The 15,250-nt window shown below is 43.9% G+C and overlaps 1 protein-coding gene across 1 annotated transcript in view; it reads right to left on the reverse strand.

Annotated features, from left to right (window-relative positions):
• The window catches only part of maml2 (mastermind like transcriptional coactivator 2), a gene marked incomplete at its 5' end in the record, with an annotated part of 148,250 nt that overhangs the window by 25,110 nt on the left and 107,890 nt on the right, over positions 1-15,250 (reverse strand). Inside the window, 2 exons of the mRNA XM_080732385.1 lie at positions 1,496-1,706; positions 3,133-3,507. Of these exons, the coding sequence (XP_080588511.1) occupies positions 1,496-1,706; positions 3,133-3,507 (586 nt within the window). The remainder of the gene's footprint in view (positions 1-1,495; positions 1,707-3,132; positions 3,508-15,250) is intronic.

A 15,250-nucleotide genomic window follows, 5' to 3' on the forward strand; every position in this document is an offset into this window, starting at 1 on the left:
GAAGCAACGATAAAAATTATATAAATCACAATACAAATTGGTATTATTAAAGGGGAGATATAATGGACCGAAGTCAAGTTTTCTTTCTTTTTGTGCTGAGTTTATATCGTGATACAATGAGGGAGCCTTATAAAAAAAATCCTGTTGAATTGTTAACTCTTTTAGTGCCACCCGTTCACCACTAGAGGGTGCCCCAGGTGCCAGAGAAAATCCCATAGAGATATGCTGGTATATGCAGAAGCCCTGCAGCCATGACTTGCCTGGACACTTTCCTTTGTGCATGTACAGGAAGAGGATGAAGTTAGCTTGAAGTTAGCTATTGGCTACCAAGCATTTTAGAAGCCTTATTTTCGTCAACTTAGCCATGATTAACCCTTGCACACCTCATGCATGGGAAAAAAACAGAGAAGAATGAGCTCTAAAAAATCCAATGCAATCCTGGATTGCATTGGGGTGGATTTGTGCAGTTTGTTCACAGCTTTCAAACAAAAAAAAACGATTGGAAATCCGTTCAGGCATTCTTGAGATAATAGCCATTATGTTTTACACTGTTGTGAGCTTGGAGGTCTGCTACCTGAGTTGTATGGGGGTTGTATGGGGGTGGAACATGCAAAATCGCGATTGAAATCATGTTCACTAGATTTGATGGGGTCCAAAAAAAAATTTTTTTTTTTAAAAATTCAAAAATTTTTTTTTTTTTTTTTTTTTTTAAACCGAACTTTTTCGGTTTTGGCACTTACAGAGATTCATTGCAGAATTCAATTTAAAAATCTGCATTTTGGTCTAAATCAGTAGTTCTCAAAATGTGCAATGTCAAGGTCTCCCCTTAACTCTGACAGTATGAAATGACCCGTTAGGGTCCATTTGGTTTCATTTGTATACTGTCAGAGTTACATACAGTTTGTAAGGGTCAATTTAGACCTCCCAAAAGGATTATTTTCTTTTAGCTTGTGTTACCTTGTAGGTGGTTGTGCTGTTCAGTAACTTGAAAAACCACCATAAAAACCAACATGAAATAGAATCGTGATAAGATCTTGTATCGTGTAGGGATGGGACGATATGAAAATTTCGTATCACAATTATTGTGATCAGAGAAATCACAATTTACAATATTATCACGATAATCAAAATCCATTATTCTGGGGCGGAACATTTGCCAAAAAATAGCAGATCTACAAGCTCACAACGTGTCGCAACGCGAGACGTTGTTACACGATATTTGATAGAGAGTGAAAAAAAGACTGTATCAAGTACTTATATTAGAAGTACCTTTTATCAATTATAGAGGGTTTAATACTGGATATGCAGCTCGGCAAATAAGTGGTGAATTGATCCCAGTGCATGATGGAGGACGGTATCACGATAAATTAAATCTCTCCGAAACGATTATCGTGAGTGTTTTTTATCACGATAAACGATAATATCGCTTAACGTCCCATCCCTAGTATCGTGATACCGCTTGGGGAAAATATTGTGATATTGTATTTTTCCCTACCTCCTCCTCCGCTGGTGGGGGCCCCGGTGGGTGCGGCCCCGGCCGAGCTGGGCCGGCCCCCGCCGCCGCCTCCTCCCAGGTCCAGGCCGAAGGTGTCATCCTGCTTCAGCATCTTCTCCAGCTCCAGGTCGTCCAGCGACGGCACAGACTTGGTCAGCTCGTCAAACAGGTCCTGGAGCTCCGGGTCGATCTGCCCGCCGCCCGCCTCCTCCTGGAAGGAAGTAAGGGGTGGGGTAAAAAATCTAGTCATGAACATCTAAAAAATATATATATACTGTATATGTCACAGTTTTTTTGAGTTTCAGTGAAATTGAGAACAGGAGCGCTCGTCGTGCGGCGCGGGGCGGAACAAGCGGTCGCTTTGATCTACAACAAAGACAACGACAACGTAGTTGAGCCCTCGTAGGGCAGAGAAATTCTTGGACCGGTCTGTGAGTCAGCCGCCTGTCAGAGCGCTAGTGAGAACTCGCTGACGCTCTGGACCAGAGCTAGGACAGGGGTCTTCAACGTTTTCAGGCCAAGGACCCCTTAGCTGAGAGGGAGATAAAGTAGGGACCCCCACTACATAGGCTATTGTATAACATTGTGTTGCAGATTTTCATCGACTTGTTTGACAGCACTGTCATCAGCATATGTTGGATTCATGTTAATGTGTTTTATTTTATTTTTTCAGACATTTAACCACTTTGACCTTTCACTCTGTACTGTACTTGGTCTGATCTTTTTGTCTTTTTCTTTTTTTTTACCTCAACACGAAACCTATTTACCAAAAATAGCAGATCTACAAGCTCTCAACGCTTGTAGATCGGCTATTTTTGGCAAATAGGTTTTCCTCAGAATAGGGATGCGAGGGTTCAAGTTGTTCATTTAAAAGAACTAGTCCTTACCCGTTCAAAGCTATGAGCTCCGAAATGATGTGCAGTGTGTGGGTTATGGGGTGTGCACTGTGCACACAGTATATGAGGGATGGAAAGTAACTTTAACTGGTGCTTGCATGATAATATGTAGGAGCATCAATGTAAGAAATACCCGTTTCGTTTAATGGCTACAGAGATACTGTGTACCGATCTGCATGATTTTTGGACAACATCTGTAACCCCCCCCAGCCTACACACACACACACACACACACACACACACACACACACACACACACACACACACACACACACACACACACACACACACACACACACACACACACACACACACACACACACACACACACACACACACAGCTGGTTAAACATTTTGCCTCATGCTAGATGCAGAATAGATATGCCTCATGCTAGATGCAGAATAGATAGTAGATACACCATAAAAATGCTAATATGCAGCATATGATTTGTGAAAGTGACAAACGGGCTTCACAGTTATGTTAGGTGTGTTCATATGCTAATGGTGATGCGATTTCAGATCAATTGCTCCAGCCACTGAGGAGAAACGCTGTGACAGACACTCAGACAGACACTCACTCAGACAGACATTCGGAAAATTATAGTATAGATGATCCTATCACACAAAGATTTGGCGGCCCCCGCCCCCCCTGTAGCAACTCTGAGGACCCCCTGTTTAAGACCCCTGAGCTAGAAGATTGTATGGAATCGGGGAGGTATAAGTGAAGCGTCCACCACCTACCTTGAAGTCGAAGATCATCTGCGTGGAGGAGGAGTGTCCGCAGGAGAGCACCTGCTCCACGGGCTCCTTCTTCATCTCCTTCAGGGTCATGTGGAAGAGGTCGGAGCCCACCACGCCGTGGGGCATCATGTAGCCGCTCCTCTGCAGGAAGGAGGAGGAGGAGGTCTGCTGCGCCGAGTTCTGGCCGCCGTGGAGTCCGCAGGGACCCCCGCCGCCGCCGTGGTGGGCCCCGCCCAGACCGCCGGGGTCCACGCGGATGCGCTTGAAGTCGGAGCAGTTGAGTCCTCCGCCACAGGAGAGGCCGTTCTGCTTGGGGTTGAGGAGGTGTGCCCCCGGCGCGTTCCCCTCCAGCTTCCTCCGCAGAGAGCCCTGCAGCTGTGGAAGACAAAGCGACAAACGTTAGGTTGAGAGAGAGGAACGTCTATACTGCACATACTGATTGATTGATCGAAGAATTTATTAGAAGGTTGCATAGGAAAAAATACAGTTTCATGACAGTACAGTTCACTGGTACAAAGTCAACTAAAAGGAGATCCTAGTAAGCTTTTCAGGGGCGCCCGCTGGCCTACTGGTCCAGGCGCATACCACTTAGGCATTGCCGCATAGGCATGGATGCCTGGCGGCGTCGCCGGTTCAATTCCCGATCCGGACAACCTTTGACGGGCCACTCCACATTTCTCTCCCCATTTCCTGTCAGTCTACTGTCCTATCAATAAAGGCATAAAAGCCCCCAAAAAATCTTTATAAAAATAAAACCTTTCGGCTTATTACACAGGAACCACTTTTATGTATCTCATATAACATTGAAAGACAGACGGATAAAACACAGTACGTTGCATAGGATATCTTCAATAACAAAAGGGGAAAAAAGGGAAAATAAAATAAAAAGAAAAGGAGGATATTTACAGTGGAAAAGGGGAGGTGAGTATGGGCTTACTAGTCTATTACACCTTTCGAGTAGCAGCCGTCTGTAGGTGACTTTTCAGACGGATTTTGAAGAAGTTTAAGGATTTACACTCATTTAGGGCTTGCGGTAAGCGTTCCACATGTTAGTGGTATAGCAGGAGAACTAATTTGTACCTTTTTTGGAGTTAAAGTGTTAGTTCAGCTATTTTTGACATAAAGCTGTGTGAAATACTTGCCATTAAAATAGTGGTTACAAATGTATTAATTGATTACCAGAGTCCTGTGGTCAGAGTTCTGGTCAGTTTTAGATGAATATTAAGTAGTTCCAATGGGGTGGGGGCCATTTGGCGTGGCCCAATCATTGAAAATAGATTAATCCACAAAACTAGCGTCATTTGTAATGTTGGCCTATTTCTACCATATAGAGCGAGGTTTCGTTCTGATCAGCTGACTGCAAAGCACCTTGTTTTGGGGAAATACGTTGCAGCGGCGTAGTGATACTGTACACAAAAAATAGTACCATGTGACAAAGGGGTCAAAGTTGAATGAAAGTTGGTCTATTTGGTAGAAATAGGTCAACAATACAAATGACGCTAGTTTTGTGGATTCATCTATTTTTAATGATTGGGCCATGAGCCCCTGCCAAATTACCAGAACTACTTTATATTCATCTAAAACTGACCAGAACTCTGACCACGGGACTCTGGTAATCAATTAATACATTTGTAACCACTATTTTAATGGCAAGTATTTCACACAGCTTTATGTCAAAAAAATAGCTGAACTAACACTTTAAATCTGGGTTGAACGTGATTTGTGACGTACTGTACCGTACAAAATACAAAAAAACACTCCATTCCAAATATGCTAAATATTTTGTTGGACAGCATCTAATTGAACCCATCCACCGTTTTCTTAGACTCGGCTAACAGTTGCGGCTTTCTAAAATGAAGTGTGTGCGTCCAAGAAACAGCTGGGGCGTTTGATAGCGGAGACCCTCTGTGTATAATTAGTGCATTCCTTTCAACAGCAGCCTTTGAAGTCGCGAGCCAATTTAAATTACAATGATGATTCTAGAGTATCAGTGCAGTAAACTGTACATCCAGCTCCCGAGTATCAGCATGTAAATTAATTCAATTTCACAATTTTTTTTAGCTCCGAGGCCTATAGACCCTGCACACTTGACCGACCAGTGAATTGAAGATGATTGCTTTTATTAATAGAATTTGTTTTTCCCCAATAGTGGAACTTTTTTCTTCTTCTTTATTACAGTGACGTGATCAAGACCAACAATATAACACCTCTATTTCTGTCGGTCCTCCAAATCTTTGTGTGACAGAAACGTTTTTCTTCTTTTTCATATTAACCACTTGAACACTAGTGTCCATATCGGAGAACTTTAGCCAAAAATAGCCGATCTACAAGCTCACAACGCCTTGCGCTGCGAGGTGTTGTGAGCTTGTAGATCAGCTATTTTCGGCAAAGAGGTTTGGTGTAGAGGGGAAAAAAGAGCAGACTCAGTACAGAGTGAAAGGTCAAATGTATTAAGTATTGACGGTTCAAGTGGTTAAATATCTGAAAACACAAATTGACATGAATCCAAAATATACTGATGATTGTGCTGTCAAACAATGAAACTATATGGAATCTATGAACAGGTTATGGGGGGTCCCTGCTTCATCTCTCTCTCAACTAAGGGGTCCTTGGCCTGAAAACGTTGAAGAGCCCTGGTCTACGATAACTGACATATAATTACACGTGTCTGTGCATGTCCTTGTTATGCATGCACGTATTTGTTTCATACACTCGTATGCATCCTAAATAATATACAGCCTCTGTGCACTCTGACACTTACATTACGAGATGCATTATTGCCTGCTATTCCATTCGGAATCGTAGCTTCACGCACAGCTCCTGTAAACTGTGTACTCGCATTAAATACCTGCATTTGTTCTCACTGGAATATTCAGTGCCTGTTCGGTGAATACCCAATGCGCAATATTCAGTGCAACTGTCCGTGGAATATTCTGTTTAGAGTCTGTAAACACACTCTGTTACTAACCACACTCTCCTTGCAGAGGCAACATACACTCACTAGCCTGACTTGTATGTGTGTTACATGCCAGACAGTGTCAAAAATGCCAAAAACAGCAGATCTACAAAGTATTCAACACGTGCCATTTTGAACACCTGTCATACGAGTATAAGTTAACATAGGGTAAGTGAGTTAATTTAATTCAAATAACAAAATGGGTCTATGTTCTGATACTAGTTACTATAGAGTGTTTGTTCCATATACTGTATTCTCCTCCCCTGTGAGGAGAAAAAAGGAGTTTCAAAAACTGTTGGGTGACAAGTTTTTCTCCAATCAGGATAGTGGGGCCTTCCTCCAATCATGGTCAAGTGGGGGCGGGCCTTACGCGCACCAAGGCCTGCCCCTACTTGATCATGATTGGAGGAAGGCCCCCGCCTGTCACCTACATGAAAACCGAAACTAAACAAATAAAGGAAAATACCTAAAAAAAAACTAAATCCCACCCAGCTGGAGTGAGCGGTGCCTCAGGCTGCTCAACAGCGCCTCCTGAAGCTAGGTCACCCAGCAGGCATTGCAGCTGTTGAAGCCATACTAATACAGACATACAGTATGGACAGATATATGGACATACACGCTCGGTCAGATGTTGAAGCGGTAGGCACCGCTCTAAAAAGAAAGCATACCTATACGTCATCACATCACCCTTTGTGGCAAACATTTGTATTTCTGCATTCAGATTAACAATACTAGATTTCCCACTTTGCCTGTCTGCCTGTCTAGGGTCATGGGCAGCCTGTGTGGGTTGAATAACACCAAGGACACCACTGGCACAGGTCTCTGTTTACAGCTTTTTACATGCTGTAGATGTTTAGCGTGTAACCTAGCAGTAAGGACTTTGTGTGCACACACAGCACCTTCGATACTGTACAAACTAGCAGTATAAGGACATCAAGCACAATACTGTATAAACTAGCAGCATAAGGACATCAAGCACAATACTGTATAAACTAGCAGCATAAGGACATAAAGCACTAGCACAACGGTCACACTGTTCTCTTTCTTAACACTGCTGATTATTCACTTTTTTCCTCCTCCATGGCTTCTGTATATCGTGGCTGTCGGGCAGAAACCTCTTATCTCCATATGTAAACCTTTATTTTTCTCGTAAATTGATGCCCTGCTTGATTAAACACAAAAGCATCAAAAGTAGAAGATCCATGTGCTCGAAATGCGGTGCGAAGCAACACATTTTGAGCTTGTAGATCTAGAGCTATACTTTAGTAGTATCAGCATCTTTAGAGTAACATTCTTGGACATATGAGGTTTCCACCTGGCAGAGACGATATCATAATAATAAATGGTGCATTTATATATCTCCTCTATCCAAAGTGCTTTTTACAATGTTCATTACATTCACCCATTCAGACACACACGCACGCGCATACGCGTGCACACACGCAGCCACGCACACACCAATGGCAGAGGAAACCATGCAAGGCAACAACCTGCTCATCGCGAGCAGTTAGGGGTTCAGCGTCTTGCTCTAAGACACTTCAACACAAAGCCAGGGGGAGCCCAGTGTATTTTCTTTTTCTTTCTTTCTTAAAATATCTGAGGAATCAGAACAAAAACATTAATGAATCGTTCTCTTATGTGCCGATGCACAAGACTATGCTTTACTTGAACCGAGGGCACAAAGAAAGAAATATATACTGACGTCTATTTGCTACAGTACATACTGGCAACCGAAACTAGCCGAATCCCTCCAGCCACATCAAATAACTCCTATCACATCTCCCATCTTATATATAGATACATCAATTTAACCCATTCAGAACGGGCACACTATATTGTATATTATTGTCTCCACCAGCCGAAGGCTGAGGGAGAGTATGTTTTCCCCTCCGTCCGTCCGTCCGTCCGTCCGTCCGTGCGTCCGTGCGTCCGTCCGTGCGTCCGTGCGTCCGTGCGTCCTCGCAGTTTGTGAACAGCTAATCTCAGTCACCGTTGGCCCGATCGCTGCCAAACTGAGCACACACACTCCCTGGATGCCAATCTAGAACCTCTGCCCCACATTTTTCAAATCAGCCTCATGGTGGCGCTATAACAGGCCGATTTGTGTGGCCTGGTTGTTACCAGCTAATCTCCGGCGCCGTTGGCCCGATCGCTGCCAAACTGAGCACACACACTCCCTGGATGCCAATCTAGAACCTCTGCCCCACATTTTTCAAATCAGCCTCATGGTGGCGCTATAACAGGCCGATTTGTGTGGCCTGGTTGTTACCAGCTAATCTCCGGCGCCGTTGGCCCGATCGCTGCCAAACTGAGCACACACACTCCCTGGATGCCAATCTAGAACCTCTGCCCCACATTTTTCAAATCAGCCTCATGGTGGCGCTATAACAGGCCGATTTGTGTGGCCTGGTTGTTACCAGCTAATCTCCGGCGCCGTTGGCCCGATCGCTGCCAAACTGAGCACACACACTCCCTGGATGCTAATTCAGAACCTCTGCCCCACATTTTTTAAATCAGCCTCATGGTGGCGCTATAACAGGCCGATTTGTGTGGCCTGGTGGAGACCTGTGCTCGGAAGAGCACTGCTTCTAGTTATTTTATGCTTTAACTATTGAAAAATAGCAGATATACAAGCTCACAGCGCGGCACCGGGTGCCGCGCTGCAAGCTTGTAGATCTGCTATTTTTGAAAAATCATGAAAATTAGAATTTTGAATCCTTCTAAGGTTTTTTGAAAAACCTATGTTTCTATGTCTGCAATCTGGCTCGCCATCGTCAAAGAAAAGGTCCTTTTCACTTAACTGGAGCTCAGTTAGTCTGTTCTTGAGAGACTAATATGTCAGTGGTTCTCAAACCTTTTCATGTGAAGGACCCCCAAAATGATATTTATTTGGCCACGGACCCCCCATCTCAAAATATCTAGTTCCAGGGACCACCCAGGAGCACAATTTGAGTTACAAACGTTCGCTTTAAAAATACATATATTCAAAGATTTGCACACATTTTCACAACTTTTTCAAAAAATAGCAGATCTACAAGCTCGCAGCGCGGCACTCGGTGCCGCGCTGTGAGCTTGTATATCTGCTATTTTTCAATAGTTTAAGCATGCAATAATTCTAGGCCTAAATGGGTTTAATAAATCCAGTCCTATTTGAGAGCCGTGGCCTACATAGCGGTGTTTGGAGTGCGATGATAAATGCAGGCTGAGCGCACAGGAGATATTTAGGAATCTGATACCGTTGACAAGAAGCAGGGAGAAGAAAAAAAAGGCCCCCTTTGTCTTGTTCCACCTCATTTACATAAATTATATTTTCATCCATTGTGCGCTTCCTCAGATCACAGATTTCTCCTTTGTGTTTTGAGATTCTGCTCCGCGTGCTGCTGCGGATGTCTGATATTTCCTTTTGTCCTCTCCCCATGTCTTCATTTTGCGCTAATGCCCCCGATTTATGCTTCTATCTCTGCTAATAGCAGATCTACAAGCTCACGAGTTGTGTGTGTTATTCCTGAAAATCCCCATGTATTTGAAAAAAATCTACCGAAACAAAAGCCGCAACATTCAAGGAGGATTAATTTGTGTTTTCAGATGTCGCACTATCATCAGCCAAACAATGGTTAAAAGATCTTAAGTATGGACCAGTATTTCTGGTGTACAAACAAACGCAAGCAGTCGTACGATGTGAGTTTGATTATTCTTCCTTGTTCTGCATGAGTCCTAGCATCCCTGTTCTGGGAGAATGATGATAGGTGAAAACAGACCAACACTGGGCGAGAAAAGATGAACATTTGGCAAAAAATATATGGGGGACCATTCAGCAAAAATAGCAACTATACAAACATAACCCATTAACCCATAAAGACCGGTACACATTATTACTACCCAGTGCCGCGCTGCGAGCTTGTAGATCTGCTATTTTTGAAAGATCGTGATCATTTGTGCAAGTCTTTGAATATTTTGACCCGATTCCATATGCTCGATTCTATAAGCTCACAGTGCTGCATTCGGTGCCGCGCTGTGAACTTGTAGATCTGCTATTTTTCAGTTTTATAGTTAAAACATAAAATATCCTCTCTGTCGGGTGGAAACCGAAAAGTCCAAAACTGTTACTTTTCAGGATTCAAATTCAAAGGTAGCAAAAGTGCCAGGTCTACGAGCTCAAAACAAAATTTTCACCCAGTGCCAATTGCCTAAGCTGTAATCCTGCCTGGGGAGAGCCCCGAACTGAGCTCATGCTTCCTTCAGTGCATGAGGAGTGAGCAGGCCGCTTCTTATCACCTGACAGGGGGGAGTTTCGCCGGTAGGACGCAGCGCGTGGAAGGAACACGTTATTCCAAGCAGTTCCTTTCCCCTCCATCAGGCGTCCTGGCTGGCCAGGGGGAGGCATTATAGAGACCAGGACTACTGCCTGTTTTTGTGAGGGTATCAACCCTAGGAGACACGGGGAGAACATGCAAACTCCACACAGAATGGCCCTTTCGCCAACCCCACCTAGGGTGTGGGCGCTGATGACGCGGAGGAGAGAACATGCCCTCAGCGCCCACAGCGTCCTCGAACCCAGGACCTTCTAGCTGTGAGGCGACAGCGCTACCATCTGTGCCACTGTGCCCCCCTGAACATTTTTTCTTTTCTTTCTCATGAAACTGTTGGATTTTCTAAGGTCTCGGTAGGTCTTAAGTGTGCTAAACAAGCTTACACAAGCTATTTTATTTGCTATTTGATGTACAACAAAGTACATGGGGTTTAAGTGGTTGGAATAAGCACTGATCTGGCTTGGGTTGTATTCATTCCAAATGGTTTTCCCAGCATGTTGCTGCTCAAGTGGTGAGTCATTATCAGCTCATCACCAGGGACGTGCAGAGAATGTTAGAGAGGCAGGGGCTGACATTTCTAAAAGGGCCTTTTGGTGAAAATAGCCAAAATAGCAATTGATGCTGCGACACGTTGGGAGCTTGGAGGTCAGCTATTTGCGGTGATTGATACCACACTGAACTAAGCATAGTCAAGTCAATACTGGAGATGTGGCGTTCGGCATGGATTTCTACACAGAGAGGGTAATTATTTCAACATAAGATGCCAATTTCAAGTTCAGACAGTTAAAAGGGCAGGGGCTCAAGCCCCGGGGCTGCCTGATGGAGGGGAAAGGAACTGGTTGGAATAGCGTGTTCCTTCCACGCGCTACGTCCAGCTGGGAAATCTCTCCCCTGTCAGGTGAAAAGAAGCGGCTTGGACTCCTCATGCATAGAAGGAAGCATGAGGTCAGTCCGTTGCTCTCCCCAGGTTGGCAGAGGGAGTGTAGCGCCCAGGATTACATGAGACAATTGACGCCAGATGAAAAAAAAAAGTATTACAAAAATCATGGGATAAAAATTTTAAGAAAAAAATCTGTCCTAAAACGATGATGTTCTCACAAGTACAATAATACAAGTGAGTGTGAGTGTGTGCGTGCGTGGGTGCGTTTGTGTGTGCATGTGTTTGTGTGTGCGTGTGCACAAAGTTATCCGGCTTTAATCTATTCACCAGAGCCTGTAAACATGTTGCAATCTGCTCCTGTGAGACTTTAGAAAGTAGAAACCTTACTCTCGGCACCATCACACCATGTGTGTGTGTGTGTGCGTGTGTGTGTGCGTGCGTGGGGGTGGAAGCAAAAACACAGGCCCCCAAAAATAAAGGCATAAACAGGAGTATTGTGTTCCTAGGGAGACATAATAATATTTATACCGTTCTGCAGGTTGCACTTTCTTTAAAGGAGGGGGGTTTAACTCCCTTTGTTCGGCGGGCATGAAACAACAGCCCCTAAAACCTAAAACCAAGCCCCGATGATCGGTTTTCAGTCCCGATGTTGACTAACTGCCGCTAGAGCAGTTGCAGAGAGGAGACATTAATTACAGGGTTCCCGGTGTTGTTTCGCTTGCTTTCTATAAAGCTCCCAGCTACCGTTGTGCAGTCTGAATAAAAGATTCACAACAAGTTAACGTGACAGTATATCTATCGTCACTGTCGGCCTGAAAGCTTGTATCTCCCATGTTTCAACTTTTATGTTTTCCTTTTTTTCTTTTTTCTTTTTTTTTGGTAAATTAAACGCCCTACTTTGTAGTAGAAGAGTGTCATGTAAAAATAGCTGTTTATACTACTTTTTCTCAAGCAATTTTGGAAAACTTTCAAAAGTGTGAGTGTATCTGTGGGTTTTTATCAATATTCATTTACCCAAAGAAACGTATTAACAAGAGAGTGTGACTAAAGGATGAAGTATAGTGAGATCGGTCCCATCCTCTTTTACAGTACACTTTAAGACATAATAAGACATAATAAGACAGAATAAAGCCATAATAAGAAATAATGTGTTGGTAATTAGAGCTAATATATTTTATTAGACAGAAACAAAGACAGAATAGTAGAAAGAGCGAATACATTCTCTGGCACCGTCACCTGCCGTGGAACTGCAGCGGCAGACACTGCCGCACGACCGATAGTTCGACCAGCAGTCGCACTGCATCGCCGGCGATAGGACCAGCAGTCCTGCCAGTAGGACCAGCGGCCGCTGCACGGACCGGCAGGTCCCGTAGCGGTAAACTGCCCGTCCGTGCGGTGGTGGCTGCCGCGGCAGTTACCAGCGATGCCGGTGCCAGATAATGTATTCGCTTTCTGCTATTCTGTCTCAGCCACCACCGCACGGACGGGCAGTTTACCGCTACGGGGCAAGGACTCTTCAACACTAACTCTGGGGGAGCCCGGGATCGAACTGGGAACCCTTCGGGAACCCTCTGTGTTCTAATGCCGGTTTCTCTACCCCTGAACCCCTGAGTATATTTCTCCCTTTTACCGGTGTTGGTTCTGCAAGCAGCAGAGATGAAAAGGGAGACAGACGGCTACTGCAGGGTGACGGCAGCAAGAGAAATAAATGGCTGCCGCCTTCTGACAGGTTTCAAGCCCGAGGCAGCAGCAGGGGTTGCTTAATCCATTATGCTACCTCTGGGCACGTAGCATGACAATTTTAATGATTTGCTGTGGGAATACAGGGCGTTTTGAGAGACAGGTCGCTGCTGCTGCGCTGTGTGTGTGTGTGTGTGTGTGTGTGTGTGTGTGTGTGTGTGTGTGTGTGTGTGTGTGTGTGTGTGTGTGTGTGTGTGTGTGTGTGTGTGTGTGTGTGTGTGTGTGTGTGTGTGTGCGTGCGCGCGTGCGCGTGTGTGGAGGAGAAGGTGCTATGTGTACATGAACTAGCAACAAGAGGTGTAAAGTAAATGTACTTAAGTACTGTACTTTTTTTTTAAGTGCATGTACTCAAGCAACAGTACTTAAAGGGGCACTCCACCACTTTTCAACCTATGTTCATATAATTGGTCCTCACTCAAAAATAGCTTTTCTCTTTTTTTTTCTTTTTTTTTTCTCAAAGGAGGGCTGTGGGCAGGTCAGAAACCCATAGTCTTGTGACATCATCGATTGCCAATCCATCTTATAGAAACTGCAGGATTTCTATTCCTGAAAAGTTGCAATTTTAAAGTGGAAGCCATTGTTCTCGTGATATTAATAAAAATCTAAATATTTTTTTCAAAAATATTGATTTTTTTTTTTTTTTTGGAAAATGATGTCACAAGACGATGGATTCTGAACTTCCCACAGCTCTCCTCGGAGACATGGACTGAGTAGAAAAAAATTGTGATGTTTTATCATGAACATTAGTGAGGACCTATTATATGAAGACAGGTTGAAAAGTGGTGAACTACTCCTTTGAGTACAATTTTGAGGTGAACTAGTATCTCTTCAAGTACAAGTACTCGAGTAAACGTAGTGGGTTTACATTCTTCCCAGCAGCGTGTTGTGCTTGTGAACATGACTCCAGTCAAACCAGGTCAACAGCAGCGTAGCTCCGTGACTTACAGCAACGCTAGGCAGAGCTCTGGCAAGTCCTTCCTTCCGGGAAATGTTTACTTTGATTCAGCAGAGCGGAGCGTCATCAGTATAGCCGACATCTCCGTCAGCTAGGAAAAACTCGTAAGTACAACAAAAACTGTTACTAGCCAGGGGATATCTTCAGAAATAGTGTCAAATCCTGGAATAAATTCTTTACCAAAAAATGTCTTGTCAAATGTGTTTGTAAAGGTGTCTAGTAACACATCTCACAAAGACTGAAATTCAGTTTCCCTAGGAGAATCCTTGACAGCTGCTGAAAGTTGGGGTACCATTAACTTAACTATACTGGATAAAACACAAAAACATAATTATGCTTTAATTAGCATGTGAGGGGTCAAAGTCAGTCAAACTAGGGGTTTTTCATTATTCTGAATCCATCGCAAGCATTTGTTTTGTACAAAAACATTCCTTGGGCTAAAAATGCCCCCCAAAAACTATGGTTTAGTGATGAGTCATCAGTTTTCACAGTTTTGTGGGAGCTACCTTTACCCCAAGGAATGTTTTTGGTAAGGAATGTATTCCAGGACTTTTTAAGATATCACCTGTCTATACCTTTCAGGGAATGGAAGAAGGAGGGGGGAAAAAATGTGTTCTCAAAGGATCTGATGTAGTTATTATTATTTGGTCACAAAGCTCTTGCTAATAATGTTCATTGGTTCGATATTGATAAAACCCGCAGATTTTTATTTATTTAATTTTTTCACGACAAATTAAGCAGACATATTGAATGCAGGCAGACAGTACACAGTACAGCAGGGGTCTTCAACGTTTTCAGGCCAAGGACCCCTTAGTTGAGAGAGAGATTAAGCAGGGACCCCCACAACCTGTTCATAGATTCCATATAGTTTCACCGTTTGACAGCACAATCATCAGTGTATTTTGGATTCATGTCAATTTGTGTTTTCTGATATTCAACCACTTGAACCGTCAATACTCAATAAACTTGAGCTTTCACTCTGTGCTTAGTCTGCTCTTTTTCCCCTCTACACCAAAGCTCTTTGCCGAAAATAGCCGATCTACAAGCTCACAACGCCTCGCAGCGCGAGGCGTTGTGAGCTTGTAGATCGGCTATTTTTGGCTAAAGTTCTCAGAATATGGACACTAGGGTTCAAGTGGTTATTATAAAAAAGGATGAAAAAGTTTGTATCCCTCAAAGATTTGGAGGACCCCCTGCAGTAACTCTGGGGACCCCCTAGGGGTCCCGGACACCCTGTTGAAGACCCCTACAGTACAGTATACATTATGAGTCATTGC

The sequence above is a fragment of the Nannobrachium achirus genome (genome assembly GCF_963921795.1).
Source record: "Nannobrachium achirus genome assembly, chromosome: 8".
In the NCBI taxonomy this organism is placed as follows: domain Eukaryota; kingdom Metazoa; phylum Chordata; class Actinopteri; order Myctophiformes; family Myctophidae; genus Nannobrachium; species Nannobrachium achirus.